The sequence below is a fragment of the Bos mutus genome, chromosome X, assembly GCF_027580195.1.
Source record: "Bos mutus isolate GX-2022 chromosome X, NWIPB_WYAK_1.1, whole genome shotgun sequence".
NCBI lineage: Eukaryota > Metazoa > Chordata > Mammalia > Artiodactyla > Bovidae > Bos > Bos mutus.
This window is the reverse complement of record NC_091646.1, coordinates 117,966,421-117,992,447: the sequence shown is the minus strand read 5'-3', so window position 1 is coordinate 117,992,447 and position 26,027 is coordinate 117,966,421. Positions and strand designations below refer to the sequence as shown.

The 26,027-nt window shown below is 41.0% G+C and overlaps 1 protein-coding gene across 2 annotated transcripts in view; it reads left to right on the top strand.

The window, feature by feature from the left end:
• The window catches only part of PDK3 (pyruvate dehydrogenase kinase 3), an 82,705-nt gene that overhangs the window by 30,388 nt on the left and 26,290 nt on the right, over positions 1–26,027 (top strand). For both annotated transcript variants that reach the window (XM_070366632.1, XM_070366631.1), the window contains exons 3-6: positions 1,696–1,767; positions 5,766–5,950; positions 8,460–8,549; positions 22,255–22,332. In XM_070366632.1, coding sequence (XP_070222733.1) covers positions 1,696–1,767; positions 5,766–5,950; positions 8,460–8,549; positions 22,255–22,332 — 425 coding nt within the window. The remainder of the gene's footprint in view (positions 1–1,695; positions 1,768–5,765; positions 5,951–8,459; positions 8,550–22,254; positions 22,333–26,027) is intronic.

Sequence of the window (26,027 nt, the reverse complement as noted above, 5' to 3'; positions counted from 1 at the left end):
GTGACAGACTTTATTTTGGGGGGGGCTCCAAAATCACTGCAGATGGTGATTGCAGCCATGAAATTAAAAGACGCTTACTCCTTGGAAGGAAGGTTATGACCAACCTAGACAGCATATTAAAAAGCAGAGACGTTACTTTACCAACAAAGGTCCGTCTTGTCAAGGCTATGGTTTTTCCAGTAGTCATGTATGGATGTGAGAGTTGGACTATAAAGTAAGCTGAGCGCCGAAGAATTGATGCTTTTGAACTGTGGTGTTGGAGAAGACTCTTGAGAGTCCCTTGGACTGCAAGGAGATCCAACCAGTCCATCCTAAAGGAAATCAGTCCTAATATTCATTGGAAGGACTGATGCTGAAGCTGAAACTCCAATTCTTTGGCCACCTGATGCGAAGAACTGACTCATTTGAAAAGACTCTGATTCTGGGAATGGTTGAAGATGGGAGGAGAAGGGGATAACAGAAGATGAGATGGTTGGATGGCATCACCGACTCAATGGACATGAGTTTGGGTGGACTCCTGGAGTTGGTGATGGACAGGGAGGCCTGGTGTGCTGCAGTCCATGGGGTCGCAAAGAGTTGGATGCGACTGAGCAACTGAACTGAACTGAGAAGAGGCATTCTTTCTCTTCCATTTACATGTTGATGAATTTAGGTTAACTCTAAGAAGGAATCCTCTTTATTTCTGATTCTAACTTCTTAGCATCCTTTTCAGGGTCACACACTTGCTTATTAAATATTCTATGCACTTTTTTTGGTAATCAAACTATAGACTTGGTGTCCCAGTTAGGATATGTGTATTAGCAAGTTAGCAGAAAATCCAACTAAGCCTGACTGAAGCAATAAATGGTGACTAAGATCCTCCCATAGGATGAGCTTTTGGAGTTGGTGTAATTCAGAGAGTCACGAGATTTTCAAGGTCCTACTTTCCATGGGATTGACTTCATTCAGTTCAGCTCAGTCACTCAGTCGTGTCCGACTCTTTGCGACCCCGTGGACTGTAGCAGGCCAGGTTTCCCTGTCCGTCACCAACTCCTGGAGCTTGTTCAAACTCAACGTCCATCGAGTTGGTGATGCCATCCAACCATCTTGTCCTCTGTCCTGACTGGATTTTCTCCTGGTGACAGAATAGCTGCAGCAGTTGCAGGCTTTACATGCACCTCTCTCCCAAAGACCACCAGCAAATCTGCTCTCATTTTAGTGGCCTGAATTGAGGCTCCATTCTTGAGCCAACCCCTGAGTTCGGGGGAATGCAGTGCAGTGACAGGCTTAGACCAGGACTATCAGACCAATTAGGAATTAGTGACAAGAGGAATAGGATTACCCAGAGGAAAACTGGCCACTCAGGAGCTCTGCATAGTATGAGCTTCCCCTGAAGCACTTGAGTTCCATGGGAGAGCGAGGGGATTGGATGGATACCTGGGTGGAAATTTAAGGTATTCCAAGGCTTCACTGGTGGCTCAGACGGTAAAGAATCTGCCTGCAATGTGGGAGACCTGGGTTTGATTCCTGGGTTGGGAAGATTCCCTGGAGAAGGGAATGGCTACCTACTCCAGTATTCTGGCCTAGAGAATTCCATGGACTGTATAGTCCATGGGGTCACAAAGAGTTGGACACGACTGAACTGGCTGGTGACAAAGGAAGAGGGGAAGGAGGCTGGATGTTGGGTAGGCAACTAACACAGTATCTCTTTTTCAGGTATATGCAGAGTTTTCTTGAACTTCTAGAATATGAAAATAAGAGCCCTGAAGATCCGCAGGTCTTGGATAAGTAAGTAGGATACTAAACTTACCTGAAAGTCAAAAAAATGTTTTGGTAAATGGAACTCACGTCACTGAGAGCCAAGAAGTACAAGTGGGATGGAAGCATTAGGTTTCTTAATGGGTAACAGCTCAACATTGCAGTTTTTTAATTAATTAATTTTTCATTGGAGGATAATTACTTATTGTGATGGTTTTTGCCATATATCAACATGAATCGGCCACAGGTATACATGTGTGTCTCTTCCCCTACCCATCCTGAACCCCCTTCCCACCTCCCTCCCCACTCTAAATTTGAGCTAAGAATTTAACTAGTACCAGGAGACCCTTCAAATTACACCTCATGATCTAATTCTTAATACTTGTGCTTCTTTCTGGTGAACTGGTGCTGGGCACCCACTGTAAATATTGCAGTAAATGTTCCACCTAGTGGTAGTTTTAAGAATGCACTGACCTCAGTGTATACATGAGTTTATGTACTTAGTCCCTTATAATTTGTTTTTAAAGTTTCAATGCAGTAATTACATTTGAGCTCAGAGAAAAGATAATGCTTTTATTATGGAGAAGCATAAAAGTATGCTATTAACATAACTATTCTGAATTCCATTGCTGCTATTAGGCATGGAGACTGCTAAATTTGCATGCTGATGGAAAATATTTCCAGTTTTTCTTTTTCATTTAACCAGAAAACACCCAGCTCTGAGTGTGTTTTTTCCCCAGCCAAGAGAAATTGTGTCCTCTTCCCATTAATTTTCTCCTCTTTCATGTACCCATCATTGAATGCATACAGCAGGCCTATTTTGCTGAGGAATTTCCAAGTAGAAACCTGGCCCACATCATTGTGGCCAAATGCCTTACATGTAGGTGTTCCATAAAAAGAACTAAGAAATATCACATTACATAAGTGACCTTAGCTCCAGGCATTTAACCCAGCTGTCTCAATTCACAGATAAGGAAAATGAGGTCCAAGATGGGAAGTGACTTCCCCCAGATCGTAACGTCAGTTTGGAGCAGAGCTGAGTCTCTAAATCATATTCACTCTCCCTCAGTACAGTTGCTCTTTGCAATGCACCATATTGCCAGAACTGCTGGTCTGAGTCTGAGTCGCTAGGTCAGATGTACTTGTAAATTAAAATGCAAAGGAAAAAAAGTCCTGACCTGTTTTTACTTCGTGAGATGTTTTCTTAATGGGTCTATGAAATGTGGAAGAAGAGGCGTTGGATTAGGGCCCCGGCTATAACGCTTTCCTTGTTACAGGCCTTTGCTGTCATTTAAGTTATCGAAGTTAAATGAATCGAATCCAGAAGCTTTGTTTTCACCAAAGTCCTTAGCTAGTGACAGTTTGTTTGGCTGGTATCCTGCAAATAAGGACTGACCTCTCTAGCTTCAGATTTGGGGATGTAGGTTTGTGAGCATCTGTGATATTACATTTCTGCTGTGTACTTCCTGCAGTCCTGTAATTTGTGGACACAAGCCTTTAGAAGCTGCCAACTTCTGGATCCAGTGTGTACAAGATCGTAATGATAACAGCTCTCAGTGAGTTTCAGTAACCTGCCCAGGTTGCCATGAAGCTAGTTGGGAGACTTGAGGTTGTAGAAGCCAGATGCTTGTGGTAAAGGAAGGAATGGGGAGTCCTGTTCATCATAGCAGCCTTTTCTGCTCAGTGAGAGGTTATATAGGAGTCGTGAGCAGGGAAATCATAAGTAAAGTGAAAGTAGCAAGGAAGATGAGGATGTTGATCATAGTGACAAAGTTTAGAAGAGCCGGGGACTTCCACAGTGGTCCAGTGGTTGAGTCTCTGTCTTCTTATGCAGGGGGTGCCGGTTCGATCTCTGATCAGGGAACTAAGCTCCCATGTGCCACAGTGCTGTGCTTAATCACTCAGTTGTGTCCGACTCTTTGTGACCCCATGCACTGTAGCCCACCAGGCTCCTCTGTCCGTGGAAATTCTCCAGGCAAGAATACTGGAGTGGGTTGCCTTGCCCTCTTCTAGGGGATCTTCCAAACCCAGGGATCAAACCCAGGTCTCCTGCATTGCAGGCAGATTCTTCACTGTCTGAGCCACCAGGGAAGCCCTGGGTGTGGCCAAAAATGTAAAATTAAATAAGACTTGTTGCAAAAAAGAAAAGGAGCCCCAGAAGATTGGGTAAGTAGTCTGAGAATTGAACCATTGAGGCAAGTCTCCTCCCTACAGATAAGTTGAGTCACTTTCCTACTGTAATGAATTGTTACACTTTAGTAATGTTTCATTATGAATACATTGGGAAGAGCATTATGTAAAGGATAAATGGTCCATTAGAAAATTTCTCATGAATAATTTTGACCTTCTAATTTCTGAGTTGACTTATTCATTTTTGCTGTCTCTGTACATATGTATTTATTACAGAAGAGTTTCATCATTGAGAAACATAAGACTATGCAGATAGTCACTCCAAATTTCCATTACTGGAAATTAAACTGTTAACATTTTCCTTCCATCCATACTTTTAACTTGGCGTACGTGTTTCTATATGTACAGAATGTTTTGTTTTGGTTTTTACAAAAATAACAGTGTCAGTATTATAGGTCTACATAGTGGTCCGCCTGTAGATAAGTCAGATGACTTGATCTCCTGTTACTGGGTTTAGAATAGTTTGTGGTCTTCTTGCTACCCTAAGTAGTGCTCTAAAGAACAGCTCTGAAATACGGTTGTTGACCTTATCCAGTTCTTTTCCTAGAGTCAGTTCCTGGGAGTGGAATAACTTTGTTTGGGCTTTTGATACAGGCTGCTCAGTCGCCCCTAGAAATTCATCAGCTACGTGCCCACTCTCTAGCCAGCAGTGGTTATTCTTTGCCAGTCCGGTAAGCATAGTGTTGCATTGTTTTAATTTGCTTTCCTTTTATTATTTCAAAGGTAAAGTTATTGGCATTTGCATGCCCTCTGGTACATTTTCTATTGATACCAGGCCCCTTGCCTAGTTTTCTGTTAGAGTGTGGTCATCTTTTCCTTTACTAAGAATAGTAACTCTTGTGAATATATATTTCTCAGATTTAACTTTTCTTGTGTCCTTATAAGATTGCCGAGATCCTAGACAGGCCTATGATTTGTTTCTTCATGGTTTCTGCCTTTGGTATTAGGCTTAGAACAGTCTTCCTTACTCCCAAGGTTATATACTTACTCACCTGATTTTCTTCTTTCTTTTCTACAATGTCACCCTTTTACATTTAAGTTTTTTAATCCATTTTTGGGCATAAGGTTTAAAATTGGAGCATGACTTACATTGTTAGTCAGCTATCCCAACTAATTTGTTTCCCTACTGATTTACATTGTCACTTCATCATCAATATTGCTGAATTTTTACACACACCTTCTCATTCATCCTTGATTCTGGTTCCAAGGTTTTTATTTGGTTCCATTGACTTGCCTTTCTGTTCTTAGTTACCATTCTCAATATAGTTTTCCCTCTACACCTTTACAATAATGTACCCAAATATTGGAATAGGTTTGTCTTAATCACCTTTGTTCTGTCTGTGTTCCATCACTATTGTACTGCTGTGAGAAATTTGCTTCAAATTTTTGCTTTTAAACAGTTTGGCACCATTTATTTCTTCATGGAAGCTATCTTTTTAAGAGTCCATCATAAATCCTTGGAGATTTTTGGTATTGTCTTCATGTTGTCAGAAGAAACATCAATAAATTCTGCAGTTGTGTATTCAGCAAACATTTATAGGGTCTGTTTCATATGTAATTATTTATCTAGAAAGTCAGTGGATTCCTAAAAAGGTATTTGAGCATTCTGTTTCTTTAAGAAGTATTTCCGAAGGAAGACTTTCTATAGAAAGTTTCAAGCAAAAACTGGGTAATCCTTTAGTTTCTTGTGAGTACTTCCTTGTAGCCTATGATAATAATGATGGTTCTGCCTATAAAAATACCAGCAGGTAAATAGTTCTGAAATAAAGCTGGGAAATTTGTGCATTAGTCCATGAAACATAAAGACTGACCACTTTTTTTGTTTCCTTCCCATGCAGCTTTCTACAAGTCCTAATTAAAGTCAGAAATAGACACAATGATGTGGTTCCTACAATGGCCCAAGGAGTGATCGAGTACAAGGAGAAGTTTGGGTTTGATCCATTCATTAGCAGTAACATCCAGTATTTTCTGGACCGATTTTATACCAACCGCATCTCTTTCCGCATGCTTATTAACCAGCACAGTAAGTTGGGTTTTCTTGGTCCAGTTTTGAAAAGATAATCAGAGTTATTTCACCCAAATGTTTTCCTATTGCTTCACTTTCAATTACTGATCTGCATTTTTGTCTAGAAATTTTACTTCTAGGTCAGTTTTTCCTAAGTGAGTTCTATCTATGAAAAAGCTAATCTTTAGAACTCTCAGTTAAAGGAAATCCTTGAAAGGCTTTTTGGATACTCATATTACAGACAGGACCACTGCCTGCCTTTTAAGCCTCTGCTGTTATGTTCCTGGTGGGGCATAGTATCTGACAGGCACCTGGCAGCCTGGTGGTCATCTCTGAATGCTTTCAGTGTCTCTAGAGTCAGTTCTAATCTTTATCCAGGATGGCACATGGTTTCCTTTTTTGGTTTTAAAAACAAACCTGAGATAATGATACTGAGAATATTGAATTGGCATGTTGGCAATATGAGCAATTGATCTTACATTTCACAGTGATCAGTGAAATCAGATTACGTGGAATTGTCAAACACTAATCTTGTATTGAGAGTTTTACTCTCCTCTCTAGGCTGATAAGCAGATAAGAAAAGAATAACTAAAATTCTCTCCACAAAAACTTTTAAACTCATTTTCAGCGTGTCTCTGTGTCCAATTTCATAATTTTTATGAAAAAGCATCTAGTGTCTAGAGTCGAATTCATCCTCTTTGTTGAGTCAGAAAATGGACAGAGCATCTTTATTTTAGTAATATTACTTTATTTGGATAAACAAATGTTATGCAGCTGTTAAATGTGGGTTTGTTCTAAATGTATGTCTGTTGAAAATGTAAATGTTTGGCAATTTACAGGAAATTTAAAAGAAAAAAATAAAGAACCCCAATACTATTGAATTAAACTACTTAGATAACTGCATTTTCTTTCTGACCTGAATATGTATGTCCACATGGTTTTTGATCATTAAACCATGTACATGTTTTTCGATCATTAAACTTGCGCATCTCTTGTTTTTCTTCCACTTAATCAATTGGCACTTTACATATTGGCCTAATGCCCATGTTTGTCCTCTTTCATAATTAAAACCTTCACCTATTTTATTTAAGCATTTTCCTTTCGTGGAGTCTAAGTTATTTCCCATTTCTTGTTTGACTCAAAAATAGTCACACATATAAACATTTGCATTCAGATTGCTTTTTTCTTTGAAGGGGTCTCCTTTTGGCTTTTTAAAAAAATTATTTTTAATTGGAGAATAATTGATTTACAATGTTGTGTTGGTTTCTGCCATACAACAACATGAATCATCCAAAATTATGCATATTTTATAATTATAAAGTATACAATTGTATAAATTGTCCTCCCTCTTGAACCTCCCTCCCACCCCATCCCAGCCTTCTAGGTTGTCACAGAGCACCAGGTTGAGCTCCCTATGTCATATAGCAACTTCCCACTAGCTGTCTGTTTTACATGTGGTTGTAGGACTTCCCTGGTGGCTCAGACGGTAAGCGTCTGCTTACAATGCAGGAGACCAGGGTTCAATCCCTGGGTCGGGAAGATTTCCTGGAGAAGGAAAGGCAACCCACTCCAGTACTCTCGCCTGGGAAATCCCATGGATGGAGAAGCCTGGTAGGCTACAGTCCATGGGGTCGCAAAGAGTTGTATACGACTGAGCGACTTCGCTTTGTGTGTATATGCCAGTGCTACTGTCTTTAATTGTCCCACCCTTTCCTTCCCTGCTGTGTTCATAAGTCTGTTCTCGCATCTCCATTTCTATTCCTGACCTTCAGATAGGTTCATCAGTACCATTTTTGTAGAATCCATATATATGCTTTAATATCTGATACTTTTTTTTTTCTCTTTCTGACTTATTTCACTCTGTATAAGAGACTCTAGGCTCATCCACCTTACTAGAACTGACTCAAATTCATTCATTTTTATGGTTGAGTAATATTCCATTCCATTGTATATATGTACCACAACTTGGGTTTTTTTCAGAAGTAAAATTTTGCCAACCTTGTATATTATGAAAGTAGTTGAGTGTTCTCTTAAAAATGCTTGCACAAATAGTGTAGTATGGTGAAAGTAACTTCTATGATCGAGGCATTTGAAGTGTTCATGGTAAAAGACCCTTTGTAAGCCTAGCCTAATGCTGTAGACTATTTTGTAAATATTTAGTGAATGTTGGAATAACTGTCTAGGATATTGCTGAGAAGGTGGGTTAACTTGATTCAGGATGAAAGGAAGCAGTTTTTCAACCAGATCACATTGGGTCGGGGAGAGCAGGTTGGATACGTGCTTCATGTTGCTGCTTTAGGACTGGCTAACTGCACGTGGCAGGTCTCATGGCATGGCAGGTCCTCCACTGTACGATAACTGATCACCAACCAGTTGAGTGGATTCTGTTACTCTAAGTCACTGTGGCTGCTAAAACAGCTTTCACAATGAGAGGATCGTTTCAAAACTTAAAAGCCCTGAATTCCTCTGCCTGACCATCCTAGCCAAGTGTTTTTAATCCTCTCCCTTTTCTCTTGGGTGTGTTTAGCACTTCTGTTTGGCGGTGACACCAATCCTGTGCATCCGAAACACATCGGAAGTATTGATCCCACCTGCAACGTTGCTGATGTTGTGAAAGGTAAGGAGGCCAGTGTCATGTTAGAGATTTTGTTTCGTTGGGATGCGTTAGGGATGCAGTTTTGTTGAGGCAGCTTGGCTGTAGGGTTATGGCATTGAACTGTTTGCTGGTTCATCAGACCACTGTGGGCCCAAGCCACATGATCCAAATATGATCTGTTCTTTCTTGGCAGCTCAGGCAATGATGCATAGTTTGTGATGCTCAAAATGGGATTTTCTACTTCATGGACCAGGGTTTTTCTTATAGTTCTAGCTAAATAGTAAATATTTATGAGTTTAAGTAAGAGTCTAAGTTTTGATTGCCACCACTGTCTGAAAATTTGAGAATATAAACCCTTGTTGTAAAATTCAGCTGAATTCACACATTGGTTAAGAAGTAGACATCTTGCCGACATGCCCTCCAGGTTGTAGGTTCTATGAGGCATTTGTGCTCACGGGTTCACTGGACATTGAGCTGGGCTCTGTTCCATTAGCCTCAGGGTACAACAGAGTGCATTAGAACAGCATTTTCCTCAATTTTCACTTAAGGTAAATGCTAGCTCCAAAAAGCCTTCCTGGTTGTAAATCATTGAGCGGGTTCCTGGCCCTCTCCAGTTTTTTTTTTGGTGTTATGGTTACCCTGCGCAGCCTCACATTCTGAGACTGTCCCCTTTCCTGGATCGTGTCTCCTGCAGCCTTCCTCTAAACCCACATCTTACCCTGTCATGACCATCGCTCTCCCAGATCGTCATCAGGATCTCTCTTGCTGTCCTTTGTCTGGATTGTGTAGCTAGGTGAGAACAGGTAGAGCAGGGCTTGGTCTCTTTGGCAAAGCTCTCAAGCCCGCCTAAAGTGGAGTGACCCTTGCCATCGAAGCTTAGAGGGCCAAGGGAGGGGACCCAGTGTCAGCAGCCTCCCTGGTGGGGGAACAGACCAGATCTTCAGCCGCTGAAGCTAAGGAAAACCTGTGTTACTAATATTTGGTTACCCTGGGTATCCCCCTGGTGGCCTTAGCTCAGCCAAGGCTTGTCAGACTGCCTTGGCTTCTGTTTAGTTAGAAAACATGTACTCACATTACTCCAGTTATAAGTGAATAGGCTCGGCTTCAGCTCCCGAAGATACCTGTAGGTTTCTCTCTCACAAGATAACCCTCTGCAGGCCCCCGGCAGCGGAGGGAAGCAGGATCCATCTGACCAGGGCCTGTATGTTCACCTGGCCCTGGCCCAGTAGCTTTTATCATCTAGAAAACCTGGTTCACATAGTTGACTGCCACATGTGTCTTATGGACAAGACACATATCCATAAAGCAAAAGGGCATTATAATATTGATACATTGCATAGATGCCTTTTCTCTTGAACTGCCAGCAGTTTGAAGTCAGGGTTTTTGTCTTATACTTACATTGCAACTCACCTAGAACTTAGTATATGCCTGTGTACATGGTCAATAAATACTCCTTGGCTTCAGAGATGTCCAACCTCTGGTAATTTACTTTAAAAAAAAAAAAAGGCTTTATTGCAGTACAATTCACATACCATCCAATTCACTCATTTAAAATGTACCATTCAGGGATTTCTAGTATGTTCACAGAGTTGTGCAGCTGTCACCATAATCCAGTTTTAGAAGTGTTTCATCACCCCACAAAGAAAACCCCATGCTCATTAGCAGTCACTCCCCACTACCCCTCTCCCCAGCCCTAGGCAACCACTAGTTTACTTTCTGTCTCTACAGATATTCCAGTTCTGGACATTTCATGTAAATGCAGTGATACAGTGTGTGGTCTTTTGTGGTTGGTTTCTTTCACTTAGTGTAATGTTTTCAAGTGTCACCCATGTTGTAACATAAATCGGCACTTTATTTCTTTTTATGGTCCAATACTATTCCATTGTGTGAATAGACTGCATTTTGTTTTATCTGTTCATCAGCTGATAGACATTTAGATGAGCTAGGTGACCTTGGACATGTTATATAACATCTTTGGGCCTCCGTTTCTTCATCAATAAAATAGTACTCTTGGCAATTCACCTGTATCCTAGGGTTCAGTGAGTTGACATAAGTAGAGCTCCTGAAGCAGGACAAGCACCCAACAAGGGCTGGAGGTAGACAAGTTCATGAGCATCCTGGGGCAATCCCATGAGTCATGTGCCTTCTCACTTATACCATTGATTGTGTAATAAGTTAGTGCCTTTGGTTTGTTTCTGGCATAAATTGTTGTTGTTGAGTCACTAAGTCTTGTCTGATTCTTTGCAACCCCATGGACCGCAGCATGCCAGGCTTTTCTGTCCTTCACCATCTCTTGGAGTTTGCTCAAACTCATGTCCATTGAGTCAGTGATGGCATCCAACCATCTCATCCTCTGTCATCCCTTTCTCCTGCCTTCAATCTTTCCCAGCAAATCAGCTCTTCACGTCAGGTGGCCAAAGTTATTGGAGCTTCAGCTTCAGCATCAGTCCTTCTAATGAATATTCAGGCGTAAATTATAAAATATTTAAAATCATTTAGGACATTGATAAAACAATTGAATATTTGATGATACCGACTGGAGTGGGTAGCAATTCCCTTCTCCAACCCAGTTGGTATCTTCCCAACCCAGGGATCGAACCCAGGTCTCCTGCATTGCAGGCAGATTCTTTACCAGCTGAGCCATTAGGGAAGCCCAGATGTCCAAGAAACATTGTTAATTTTGTAGGTGTGATATTTGCTTTGTGGTTATGTTCGTTTTAAAGGCATCCTTAGCTTCAAGAGAGATTCTTTGAGATACCACACTTGATACAAAATGCCATGTGGGATTGACTCCAGAGAGTGGGCAGTGAGAAAGACTGGGCTGTGTTGGGAAGCATTGAGTCTTGTGATGAGCACACAAGGATTCTTGACACTGTGCTCTGTGCTTCTGTCTGTGTTTGCAGTTCTTCATGATAAAGCTGTAAAAATACACTCCTTTTTTATCATCTCAGTGTTTCTCTACAAAAAGTGTCTCGCTCATTTTTAGAGAGGTCGTAGCCATGAGTCAGTGTAAGTAGAGAACTAATGGGCATTCTTGGCAGTCGTTAGTGCTGCTGTCCGGTGAGTCAGAGGAGGCGGCTGCACGCTGGTGGAGAGCAAGGGCCGGTGTTTGCAGCCCTTATTGTCTGTGTGGCTCTTACTGAATCCTGCCTGGACTTGGCGTCATTTGTAGCGATGCTCCTGTTGGTCTCTCTAAAGTGAAAGTTAAAGTTGCTCAATCGTGTCCGACTATCTGTGACCCCGTGGCCTATACAGTCCATGGAATTCTCCAGGCCAGAACACTGGAGTGGGTAGCCTTTCCCTTCTCCAGATCTTCCCAACCCGGGGATTGAACCTAGGTCTTCTGCATTGCAGGTGGATTCTTTACCAGCTGAGCCACAAGGGAAGCTCTAACGGGGGTGTAAATTCCTAAAAGGCTGGAATTAACTCTCATTCATGCTTGCATCACTTTTCTCGGGGACAGAAGTTTTGTACCAAACACTAGCCGAGGATTATGTGCAAGACAGCTGGATCAGTATTTGAAAGAAAAAACCTAGAAGTTTGTGTCTCCTGCTTTCTTGGGCCTTTTCAGTCAAGGCTTTGACCTGGGCCAGATGGCTCCCTCCCTCATTCTGGGCTCACTCACAGCTTTATCTTCACTCCTTCTCCTGCCCTTTTTGACTTTGTACTCAGCAAACCCACCTGTTAGGGTGAACACAGTTTATTCCATCCATCCTCTCATGGAATCATTCCTACTACTTGTCTGGCACAACTAAAAGGCAAAGCTTACCCCCACGCCCCTCTGCCGCCTCCCCCAACGCACAGCTACGCCTCACACTCAGGAGGGGTGGGGCAAGGACTGCCCTGCTTCCCACTCCCCACCACTTCCTTCAAACCTTGTTTTTCATTTCTTAATAACCTCTTTCCTTGAGGAAGACAACAGTGGGGGCTGGTTTTAGATTCTGAAAGTGCACGAACCTTTGAAGCAACTTCCACACCATCGGCTCTTCTTCCACCTTCGTAAATCATAAATTGCACCACAGCACACTGAGGATGCTTGGCTTGGACATACTTTCTAGAATGCAGTGGTGCTTCTTCCGCTTGGGGAGGCCTCTGTTAACTAAGGGTCACTTGTCTTCAAACTGTTGGTGTAAATTATACCACATCAATATGTATAAACATACATAATTTATTTATACGTTATGTAAACTGAAGAAATGTGAGTACAGAAAAGAAACTGATTTCCATAAAAATCAGGTTGAATGCTCTGGAAAGGCTTGATAAAAAAAGTTTCTTAAAAATGTAATGAAGTAACTGGGAACAAGGTAACTATTAGGTGACAGGGCAGCGGTGAGTAAAAATATGAGTAGGAATCTGCACTCAGATTGCTTGACAAGTATCTCTAGTGCACTTTAAAGAAATTGGAATTCATAGCTGTGTGCAGTATTGTTTATCTAAGAAATATGACCTGGAACCCCTATTCAAAGGAGGGGCTTTGGCTTTACATGAGAAGATTGGTAGAGGAATAAACTGTGTATTCATATGTGTGTTTTAGGTTAATATTTACAGTTGTAGTCATATTTTATGGTTTCTTACTATGCAACTTTTTTGTCAGTCATCCAACTCCTGTTCCCAGTTTGGTCAGTTAAGAGGACTAATACCATATTGTTGTTGTTGAGTCACTAAGTCGTGTCTGACTCTTTGTGACCCCATGAACTGCAGCACACCAGGCTCCTCTGTCCTTTATTATCTCCTGGAGTTTGCTCAGATTCATGTCTATTAAGTTGGTGATGCTATCTAACCATAAAAAGTGCTCACTGAAGAAAACTGAGAAAATGTGGGAAAAGATGGAAGAGACTAAAAATCACCTGTCTTCATAACCCAGTGAGAACATTGTTTTCTACATTTGAATTCATACCCACTTTACAGATTGGTATATAACTGTGAATAACATGCATCTCTCTATGAAATCCATAGTACGTGTGTATTTCCCCATCTCCAGTGCCCACCACACACCACCTTCCTGGATGAATTCAGTATCTGATCTTCTGTACTCATAACCTCTATATTAGTTGGTTTTCCCAGCCAGGTACATATAATCCTTATTCCTCAGTGAGGCACTAGTCTTAAATCAGTTGCCTTTCCTGCCATGGCAGAATTGGCTTGACAGCCTAGCAGGAAACATGAAAGTCTCTTTCCTCCTTGTGGACAAAGCACATTTTAATAGGCAGCTTTCTGTTTCATGCCTGTGGACCCCATTCTTAATTCTCGGAGTGTCTGGATACCCAAGCAGAAGCTCTTTCTGGTTCAAAATAAGTCTGAGAAAGAGTCAACAAGGCAGAGAGCACTGGCTCTCAGCAGGCCTAGAAGTTCTTCCATGTCTTCTAGTAAAAAGACACTGGAGCCTCCATTGCCAGGTGCCCCAGGGGCAGCAGGCAGAGTCCTCAAGGCTCCAGGCCTCTCCAGCTCTTCTTCCCAATCCGCCCCAGTACCGCCAGAAGAGGAAGAGATGCGTGTCAGCACCCACAACTCTTAGTGATGTCTTCCCACTGCCTTCCTTTTTTGAAGACAGTATTGTTTTCACTGGTTTTTCCCCTTCTCCTCTTAGCTTCTGAGATTTCTCAGTTAATCTTCTAACTCAGCGTCTCTGTCTCTCATATTTGTTTTCCTTTCCTTTTGTTTTAGGAAGCTTGAGGTAGAGGGTATAGGGGTTCTAAGTTCTAATGACAGCTCTGCTGTTGATTTTCTCAGCGGTGAAGGTCCTGCATGGTGTAAGCATAGTCAGATGTCAGCACCAGATGACCTGTGTGTGTGTGCGTGCAGGCGCGTGTGCATGTACACACGTGTGCCTGTACATGGGTATGCACATGCGCATGTGTGTTTTATAGCCTTAGGGAAGCCTGAAGGAACTAACAGTGATCCCATACTTAGATCTCTTGAGACTCTAGGAAACTTTTATGTAGAAAGGTAGGGACAATATTTTTATTTTTGACTAGACAGTTGTATAAATGTGTTAGAGTGGGGTGCATCCTGCATCACAGTAATTGAATGTGCAGCACACTGAAGCATGCCTCCTTGCTGCTTATTTAGCACATTAATATCTACCTTTACACATCTGCAAATTACAGCCTCCTGGCAGTGAATGCTAGAATTAGCGTTGTAGAGCAGTTCCCATTATCCTCTAGGAGGTGCCTTCCATTGTGACTGTTTCCCCTCCTTTCTTTGTAAGAAACTGCAAAACAAAATGGAGAATCCTATGGTAAGATCATTTTAAAGGTACAGACTGAAGTACTTGGTACAAAAGTCAGCTCTCACAGCAACGTTAGCTCACCTGTGTTGTTCCTAAATGCTGTTATTGCTCAGCTTAGCCTAATAGCACACAGATGGAATCTGAAGAGTATGTCATTATTCTGGTCAGAAATAATGTCTTGTGCTCTCACTTCGGGCTCTTCAGGTGATGAGTAAGAGAGACCTACTCCCGCCAACTCAGGAGACAGACGCATTCAGAGAACCTAGTAGGTCCCATGGTAATCCTAGGGCAAGAAACACATTCCAGTCGGAGCTCTAGAGATTGGAACTGGGCAGCAGAAAGCAGGGTTTTTTCCTATGTATCTTAGTAAGTGGGTTGGTCAAGTCGCTCTCAAGACTCTTGAGAGTCCCTTGGACTGGGAGATCAAACCAGTCAGTCCTAAAGAAAGTCAGTCCTGAATATTCGTTGGAAGGACTGATGCTGAAGCTGAAACTCCAATACTTTGGCCACCTGATGTGAAGAACTGACTCATTGGAAAAGATCCTGATGCTGGGAAAGAGGCAGGAGGAGAAGGGGAGAAGGGGACGACAGAAGATGAGATGGTCGGATGGCATCACCAACTCAATGGACATGAGTTTGAGCAGGCTCCAGGAGTTGGTGATAGACTGGGAAGCCTGGCATGCTGCAGACACAACTGAGTGACTGAACTGGTCAAGTCATGGCCGCCCGCCCCACTGTCTTGTCTATAGACAGGCAAACCGTTTAAGGCAGCTTGTTAAGGGTGAGAACAGGCACTCCAGGCCTTCTTTCTACTGATCATAACTCTCCATGTATCCTTTTGTCTTCTGCTCTGCCTGACTGTCTCCATCCTGAATGCGCAGAAGATGAATTTCATCAACTCAGCCTATCTCTTTGCCCAGGACGCTTATGCGTCTGATCAGCCTGTGGATTGGTTGCTCTTGTGTTAGATGTTCTTTCCTCACTTCTCCAGTTGGCTGTGTTTTGGGCAGTGGCAGAGGTTCTGGCACTTAAAAAAAACAAAACCCTGATTCTCTCCTCTCAGGATGAGTTTTGGGTAGATGATGATAGATAAACCTTGTGAGAATTGACTTCAGCTTGTCTTAAAAGAAGCATACCTGTGACTGTAATGCTTTGTGGTCATATGAATTTACCTTGTTTGGGTAGTGCTTCTTAAGCATGAGCTTTATGATTTTTGGTATCCTTTTCGTTTGTTTTTTCAGCGTTCACTCAGATTCATCCTTGTCCAGACTCTGATATTTGTAAACAGACAATGGCATGTGTTTGGGATAGAGACTAATATGGATAACAGGGTTCTCTGGTGAATTTTGAATAGGAAAGTCTTCTAATGATAACATCTAATAACATAACATTACCAAAAAGATCTTTACGACCCAGATAATCATGATGGTGTGATCACTCACAATCACCTAGAGCCAGACATCCTGGAATATGAAGTCAGGTGGGCCTTAGGAAGCATCACTATGAACAAAGCTAGTGGAGGTGATGGAATTCCAGTTGAGTTATTTCAAATCCTAAAAGATGATGCTGTAAAGGTGGTGCACTCAGTATGACAGCAAGTTTGGAAAACTTAGCAGTAGCCACAAAACTGGAAAAGGTCAGGTTTCATTCCAGTCCCTAAGAAAGGCAATGCCAAAGAATGTTCAAACTACCACACAGTTGCACTCATCTCACACACTAGTAAAGTAATGCTCAAAATTATCCAAGCCAGTCTTCAACAATATGTCAGTCAAGAACTTCCAGATGTTCGAGCTGGATTTAGAAAAGGCAGAGGAACCAGAGATCAAATTGCCAACATGCACTGGATCATCAAAAAAGCAAGAGAGTTCCAGAAAAACATCTATTTCTGCTTTATTTATTACGCCAAAACCTTTGACTATATAGATCACAATAAACTGTGGAAAATTCTGAAAGAGATGGGCATACCAGACCACCTGACCTGCCTCTTGAGAAACCTATATGCAGGTCAGGAAGCAACAGTTAGAACTGGACATGGAGCAACAGACTGGTTCCAAATAGGAAAAGGAGTATGTCAAGGCTGTATATTGTCACCCTGCTTATTTAACTTATATGCAGAGTACGTCATGAGAAACACTGGACTGGAGGAAGCACAAGCTGGAATCAAGATTGCCTGGAGAAATATCAATAACCTCAGATATGCAGATGACACCACCCTTATGGCATAAAGTGAACAAGAACTAAAGAGCCTCTTGATGAAAGTGAGAGGAGAGTGAAAAAGTTGGCTTAAAGCTCAACATTTAGAAAACTAAGATCATGGCATCCAGTCCCATCATTTTATGGCAAATAGATGGGGAAACAGTGGAAACAGTGTCGGACTTTATTTTTTTGGGCTCCAAAATCACTGCAGATGGTGATTGCAGCCATGAAATTAAAAGATGCTTACTCTTTGGAAAGTTATGACCAACCCAGACAGCATATTAAAAAGCAGAAATATTACTTTGTCAACAAAGGTCCATCTAGTCGAGGCTATGGTTTTTCCAGTGGTCATGTATGGATGTGAGAGTTGGACTGTGAAGAGAGCTGAGTGCCAAAGAACTGATGCTTTTGAACTGTGGTGTTGGAGGAGACTCTTGAGAGTCCCTTGGACTGCAAGGAGATCCAACCAGTCCATTCTAAAGGAGGTCAGTCCTGGGTGTTCATTGGAAGGACTGATGTTGAAGCTGAAACTCCAATACTGTGGCCACCTGATGCAAAGTACTGACTCATCTGAAAAGACCTTGATGCTGGGAAAGATTGAGGGCAGGAGGAGAAGGGGATGACAGAGGATGAGTTGGTTGGATGGCATCACGGACTCAATGGACATGGGTTTGGGTAGACTCCGGGAGTTGGTGATGGACAGGGAGGCCTGGCGTGCTGCGGTTCATGGGTTCACAGAGAGTCGGACATGACTGAGCGACTGAACTGAATAACATAACATCCATACAGTATTAAATATTCCTTTGTGCTTTTCTTAACATCTAATGCAGGATTCCTGGCTATAGTAGATCTGTTGTGCTTGTTGCTATGTGAACCTTCCCTGTACTCTTAATGACTCAGTCTTTTTTAATTTTAATCTGTGTGTTAACATTTAGGGTACTCTTCCTTGGGGAAGTAGAAATGTGCTACACGTGTAGTTTTGTTAGTTACTTTATCATCAGTACTCTATTTCTCTTGAAAACAGGTTCTTAATGAAAATGACGTGTTCAGTGGCAGTAATAATCATTTCCTAATACTTCCTTTTAAAGATTGATGGTAAAGAAAAAACGTCTTAAAAAGATTGAATTTTTTTTAAATAATAAAATAAAAAGTAAAGGAAAAAAAGATTGGTGGCTCAAATATTGGGTTGGCCAAAATGTTTGTTTGGGTATTATTGCAAGATGGTACGAAAAGCTCAGAAGAACTTTTTAGCCAACTCAGTGTATAAAAGTAATTTGATAAATTATTGTGTTTGAGAGTTTTGGTTTCTACTTAAGAAATATGAAAGTTTTATTAGAAAGCTTATTAGTAGAATTTGCGTTTTACTCTAGATATAAAGGAAATGAATTTTTAAGCCAGTAGTTGAAGTTTGGTTGTAATGTTGGTGATTTTTAAAAACTTTTTCATTTTTATGTTATTTTACCTGAACAGAAGTGTCCTATTTGAGTATATATATGCTGTCATACTTGCCAGCGCCCATGATCACTCATATCCTACGAGTGACAGTGACAGGATTAGCATGACCCAGCATTGACTTTCTCGGCCAGTAGTCCCCAAATCTAGCTTTTCTTTTCAGAATTACTTGCTAAATAAGTTTTTTTATTGTTTTAAACCACAGATTCCTAGGCTACACAGAGCTGCTGCATCAGAATCTCCAGGGGTTCATTTTACCTGTGAACTTGCTAATGAATTCTGCACATGCAGTTTTGGGGACCCCTCTAGGGCACTAGTTCCCCATCTGACCAGAAAGGACGTCTCTGATCATTATAACTGATTGAACCTGGAGAATTTTCATATGGGCGGGGTTGTTCTATTTAAGAGAGCCATGGGAATTTGTAAGGATGCATGCAAATACAGATTTTGCCATTACTGCCCCCAAAATACTTCTGGCTGGCTGATGGTACATGTGAGTCTTCTTGAGTTTCTCAAGGATCATGATGCAGTTCCTAATTACAGCACTGATGCACTGTGATTTGTGGAAATGCTTGAAAAATCCTTGTTCACATGTGGTTTTAGGAATCATGGTGGGTCTTTGAGTTTCAGAAGTTGGCTGCGTCTATCTGGACTGTACCATCTTCCACATGTTATGTTTGTATCAAATTTTAAAAAAAAATGCTGTTATAATCTCATGCTACTGGGCAAGCTAATGTCATGAAGAGCTAGCACATTTTAGCGGAGTTGGACTCATTTCCTATTTTGTAGTGAATGGAAGAGCAGTTATGGTGTTATATACTTGGAGTGGTTTTGTGGAGATGTATTGGCGTTGCATATGGATCACAAAGCATCACTTTATGATTTTGGTACTTATTGGTTAAGTGTTGGAAGCTCTTGGTCAGCTTTGTGCTGTCGTGTCACTAGGTGGAGATGTAGCCTTGTTTGGTGGTATAGCCACAGCCCAAAGAGTATGTCTGGATTTCTTATTTCAAAAGAACTTTAGAGATATTTGATGAGTTTTATTATACCCTACGAAAAAACTTGGGAACTTAATATAATTCTAAATTATCCTCTTCTTCATTAAGGTTTAAATCCAGTCCTACTTTAATGTCTGTTTTTACACTGATGAACTCTTTTTAAATTTCTTTCTCCTCTGGCTAATGTTTCTTTTGGCTAGCCCTCGTTATTTCATCTTGTCAAAGAGATTCTGATGTCTCTTTCTGTGGTTCTTTATAGTGGTTTAATTCTAAAAGTTTAATAAAGTAAGAATTTTTACTCTAAAGTCAAATATTAGGCAAAATTGAAGTTTAGTAGTAATAGGAGGTAAATGAACCAAAACTTACAGTCTGAACATACCCTAATTTTATCTTTTGTATTATTTTAGGTTGACATTGTCAATTTTTTATATGCTTAATTTCTGTCAGGCTTATTTCCCCCCCTTTCTTCCTTCCATCTTTTCCTCTTCCTTCTTGAATCTTGAATGTGGCTCCTCTATGCACAGTACTGATGTGAAGAGTTGAAAAGAAATGTGAGCCTGTCTCCAAAGAGCTGATAGCCGGTGGAGGACATTGCAAATGTGACCACGAAGCATTTTAAAGCAATTTGAATATCTGATCTTTAGAAATGATAAAGATGGAACTTTAAAAAAAATCTCCTTACTTTGGAAGACACTCTGACTGTTCTTCAGACATTTAAACATAAAGCTGCTGGATGATCAAGCAGTTTTTCTCTCCTAGGTATATACACAAGGGAAATGAAAATAAATCTTCACCAAAATAACTTGCACATGAATGTTCATAGCAGTGTGAATGCACGTGTGAATGTCCACATGTAATACCCCAACAGTGGAAACAATCCAAATGTCTGTCAATGGATAAATGAATAGACAGAATGTGATATATCTGCACAATGCAATAGTAATTCAGTGATAAAAAGAAGCTAACTACCGATGCATGCTCCAACATCGGTGACTCTTGAAAACTTTATGCTAAGTGAAAGAAAACAGTCACAAAAGGCCATATATTCTATGATTTCATTTATATGAAATGTCCAGAATAGGAAAATCTGTAGAGACAAAAAGTAGGTTAGTGATTACCTGGGGCTGGATGGGAATGGGGTAATGACTGTTCATGGTTATGGAGTTTCCTTTGGGGGAATTGGAAGCGTAAAATTAATTGCGGTCATGGATGCACAACTTTGCAAGTAAACTAAAAATCATTGAAGTGTATGTGCACTTGCAATGGGTAACTTGTATGAGAATTATATCTCAGTAAGCCTGTTTGTTAAAAAAATAAATTATCAAAAGGCTTACAGTTGATTAAGTGAAAGTGAAAGTCACTCAGTCATGTCCAACTCTTTATGATCCCATGGACTATACAGTCCATGGAATTCTCTAGGCCAGAATACTTGAGTGGGTAGCCTTTCCCTTCTCCAGGGGATCTTCCCAACCCAGGAATCAAACCGAGGTCTCCTGCGTTGCAGGCGGATTCTTTACCAACTGAGCTATCAGGGAAGCCCACAATTGATCAAGTCAAGGAATATTTGTTGACTATCTAACAGTCATGGCATGAGTTCTATGTGAGTTACAAAACCAGTACAAACCCTGACCTCAGATTGCTTACAGTTGAAGAGAAAAGGCACACATGCAGTGTAAAACAATTCACTGTAGCTTTCTGAATTTGTTCCCATCTTTGGGTTGTAACTTCCTGATTTCTCTCTTCCATTCGACCTTCATGGCTCTGATTTTCTAACCCTTTGTCTGTTTTTTCTTTCAAAAGCAAACTATTAATCCTCAGATTTTGAAAAAATAACAGCCCCAATCTGTTGCCTGGGCTTCCCTGGTAGCTCAGCTGGTAAAGAATCCGCCTGCAATGTGAGAGACCTGGATTCGATCCCTGGGTTGGGAAGATCCCTTGGAGGAGGTCATGACAACCCACTCCAGTATTCTTGCCTGGTGAATCCCCATGAATTCTAGTCTGGAGGGCTACAGTCCATGGGGTCACAAACAGTTGGACATAACTGAGTGACTAAGCATAGCACAACCTGTTACCTTTAACTACCTAAAGGACATAAAAAAAAATATTTTATTGAAGTGTAGGTGATTTAAAGGACATTTTAAAGCAAGAGTAGTATCTCCAGTAGCTTAAATTGTGTGGCTCATGGAAATCCGTTCATTTAGAAAATACATATTGGTGTTTCACTTACAAAGAATTGGAAGATCTTAAGAGAATTGGCCTTACTATTTTTGAAATTGCAACAAATATCTTTTTGGTACAGTTTAGTCAGGTTGCAGACTGGTCAGAAATACAGTCTTGAATTTATAGATTATCATGAAAAATGCCTTGCAGGAATATTTAAAAGTTTGTTTTGTATAGAGCTGGCTTATGTTGTCATTGGGAGACCTGGGTTGAATCCCTGGATTGGGAAGATTCCCCTGGAGGAAGGCATGGAAATCCACTCCAGTATTCTTGCCTGGAGAATCACCATGGACAGAGGAGCCTGATGGGCTATAGTCCATGGGGTTGCAGACTTGGACACAGCTAAGCACAGCATAGCACATTGTGGTCATTAATATAGCATTTTTATATTCTTGTGGTCATTAAAAGAGGAATTTTGGTTCAGTTACTGTAATTCTTTTTTTATAGCCAAAAAAGGCTATTTTTTAAAGGCAGTAGGTGATTAACTCTAAATGTGTCAGGTTATTTTTTAAAGGCAGTAGGTGATTAACTCTAAATGTGTCAGGTTACACATTGTCCTTGTTTATTAAGCCTATCTGTCTGAGTCCATGGTATTAGTGCATCAGTTAGACTTTTTTTTCTCTCTTTGCAGATGCGTATGAAACCGCCAAGATGCTTTGTGAACAGTATTATCTGGTAGCTCCAGAGCTGGAAGTTGAAGAATTCAATGGTAAAAGAAAAATAATTTTAACCTTAGATACAAATGAGCTGACTAAAAAACTGACTCTACCTGAGCTATATTTCACTGAGATCCTCAAATTGTGTTGTTTTTTCATCTTTTATGTGTTCTTAAAACCCTTTCTGTGTCTTTGGTCAACGAGTTTTTATACAGTAATCTATGAGAACCCCCAGGTTTTGGAACAGAAGTAATCAAGGTAGAAGATGCACAAAGACATAAACAGACAGTTCTCAAAACAACAGATGCCAACAGTCATTAAACAATGGGAGGGTGTTTAACTTTAATAATCAAAAAGGAACAAAGGAAAACAAATGCTATTTTTGCCTTTCAAAATGGCAGTGATTAAAACATTTTAATGCTTTGAATTGATGCCCAGAAAAATACCTTTCCCCAACACTTACATATTCCTGGTGTAAGTTTAAATTGGTACAGCCTTTCTTTAACAAAAGGCTAACAGTGTTCTGTCTCTTTGCCTAGTACATTAAATTAATAATGGTTATATTCTTTGATCCAGTAAATAAACTTCAGAAAATTTATTATAAGAACATAGAGATTGCACAGATCTGTGTATAAGAATGATGATCTCAGTGGGTTTAAAAAAAATAATTTTATTTATTTATTTATGGTTGCACTGGGTCTTCTTTGCTGCCCGGGTTTCTCTAGTTGTGAGTGGAGGCTAGTCTCTAGTTGTGATGTATGGGCTTCTACTGCAGTGGCTTCTGGGGCACGGGGGCTTTGGTGGTTACAGCTCTCGGACTCTAGAGGGCAGGCTCAGTAGTTGCGGTGTATGGGCTTAGTTGCTCCGTGGCATGTGGGAGCTTCCTGCACCAGGGATCGAACCCGTGTCTCCTGCACTGACAGGTGGATTCTTTACCACTGAGCCACCAGGGAAACCCCACAGTGGTTTTCTTATACAGAAAAATTAGAAAACAACCCAAGTTTTCCACCGGGCTACTGCTAAGTCACTTCAGTCATGTCCGACTCTGTGTGACCCCATAGATGGCAGCCCACCAGGCTCCCCCGTCCCTGGGATTCTCCAGGCAAGAACACTGGAGTGGGTTGCCATTTTCTTCTCCAATGCATGAAAGTGAAAAGTGAAAGTGAAGTCGCTCAGTCGTGTCCGACTCTTCACGACCCCATGGACTGCAGCCTACCAGGCTCCTCCATCCATGGGATTTTCCAGGCAAGAGTACTGGAGTGGGGTGCCAGGCATACCCATAAGATAGAATACTATGCAGCCATTCAGAATAATGCTTTACAGAATATTTAATATTTGAGAAAAGTTGTAAACATAGGCTATAAAAGTTTGCTATTGTGCAGGTTCATTGGATAATATGTCAAAGGATTTATTACCACCATAATACAAATAGCAGCTCCCTGAATAGTGGCATTTTAGCTGATTTTTCTATTAGTTGTATGAAACTATATTTGCATGTTACTTTTTTATTGTAAGTTATGAAAGAGACATGCTTATCATAAAAATACAAGCATAAATGTAGAATAAGTAGAAGTCCCCACTACTGTCTCCCATACAGTTTTGTTTTTTACATAAATGAGTCTAAAACCATACATGTTCTTTAACTTATGTATTTCACTTCACCTTAAAGATCTTGGCATGTATTTCTGTCTTTTAGAGATTGTCCATGGTGTAGATTATCTTAATTTATGTAATCATTTTTCCATTGGATGCGCATCTAGGATTTCTAATTTTCCCATGTTCCATCTGATGGGGTATGAAGGGGTATGTGTGTGGGTGGGTGGGTGTGTATTTGGAGGGTGGGAAAACATATGAATGTATGGAGGTATTTCTGTTGGTTACATTCTTAGAAGCAGAGTGACTGAGTCTTAGGGTATGGGTTCTTAGGCTATGCATTAAAGATAAACCACATTCCCTCAAAAATATTCCAAAAATCTATTTCTCTTAAAATGAGTTCAGAATGTGAAGACTTCAGGCTGCCATGACAGGACTCCTGCCCCAATATTCTACTGGGAGACAGAGAATCAAAGCTGCTTGAAAAGTCTGTTGGGTTCTCTGAAAAGAGTTGCACCCCTATTTTACCGAAATATACCTCTAGGACCAAGTAGATTTTGCTCGAGTATTTCTGAGAAGCAGCTTTATTTCTCCCTACTGGCTAGGGGGAACCTGACCTCACCGTCCAGATTTCTGTTCGTCAGACGTGGAACTCGCACTCACTGGTAGTAATTAATTGCTCTTTGGCATGAGTGGCAGCCTCACTCGCTTGGTCTTGCTGATACCTGGTGCCAACCAGGTCAGCGCATTCCTTCCCTGTCTCTCTGGGCAGTCCACCCCAGCAAAAGAGAAGCTTTCCAAGCGTTTTTGGCACCATCTTATGCGTGATTTTTGAAGCCCCTTCTGCCATCACTAAGAGAAATGAATGCTGGTGGTTACAGGTAGCCTCTAGTTTCCTGTGGCTTTGGGTGGTGTAGTTAGGATTTCTACTTGTTATTTCTTGAATGCCAAAGCTCTTTGCGAGTGCAGTTCAGGACTGCATTGGAGCTCTCACAAGCTTCATCATAGAGACAGCAGGTCAGAGGTCAGTCATGAATACCTTAAGCAGACACTGGGGCTTTGTAGCAGACTCTTTCCCAGCTATGAATCAGATCCAGAGTCTGTGGATTCATTTTCAGAGCCCGTGTGAACTAGCATAGCACCTTCTTCAGGACGCTCCCATTTTCCAGCCCTGCTGGGTCCACCAGGTCCCTCGAACAACCAACTATCAGTGATGGCACTCACTGCCCTCTGCTCTGCACTTCAGAGGAGTAAGGCGGCCATTAACGCTCAAAGAACAATTTGTTGCTACCTGAGAATGTTAAGTTCTGTTAGATTGACCCCTCATCTCATTTTCTGACTGTTTGATTTTTTTCCTTGCCCACGGCAGCCCCCTGAGAAAGGAGTAAATAGGCTTATGCAGAACATAGTGTGTGAACACCATCAGTATTTACAGTCATCACTAGCATTTTATATATGGGGGGCTAGCTGTAGTAATCTTCCTTTTTTTTTTCTTTTAGTAATACATTTCAAGAAACATTAAAAATAACAGAATTTTACTTACCTTATATCAGGTTTCAAATATTACTGGTTAGTTACCCACAGCAACCCATGTGGTTGCTCCAAAGACAGGTGGCTATCCCACTGTGCTTTTTCTCATTTCCATGTTCTCTTTCTCTTTTGGAAACTGCCAAAACATGAAGTAAGTAAACCTTTTTACTTACCTTTTTTTGCATTCCCATGGTAAAGCAACATGGCTGAAAAACATGAAGTTTGTAGCCAGCTCAGGGGGTGGAAATCTGTATCCTGACACTTAGGAGACAAGTCACTTCACCTCTGACCCTCATCTGTGAGCTCTCCTTGTGAGGTGATGGAAGGATAAATTTTCTAAGTCCTCAAATAGAGCATAAGCATGTGCTAGAAATGTAATAAAGGCTGGCTACTGGAAGTCAAGGCTGACTTGGGAAAGATAAAACTTCTGGTTGCCACACTGGCATTTTTCTCACCTTTTCTAGATTAGTCTTTCTTGTCAAGAGGTTGATTCATAGCTTTAGGTTTTGTTGGAAAAGTAAAAATTTCTGTTCATACTATGTGTATTTTGTTATAAGAGGGTTCATAGAAAAAGTATGCATCTATCCTGGGATCTGTGACCTATGCCTAGTTTCCTCATATTGGA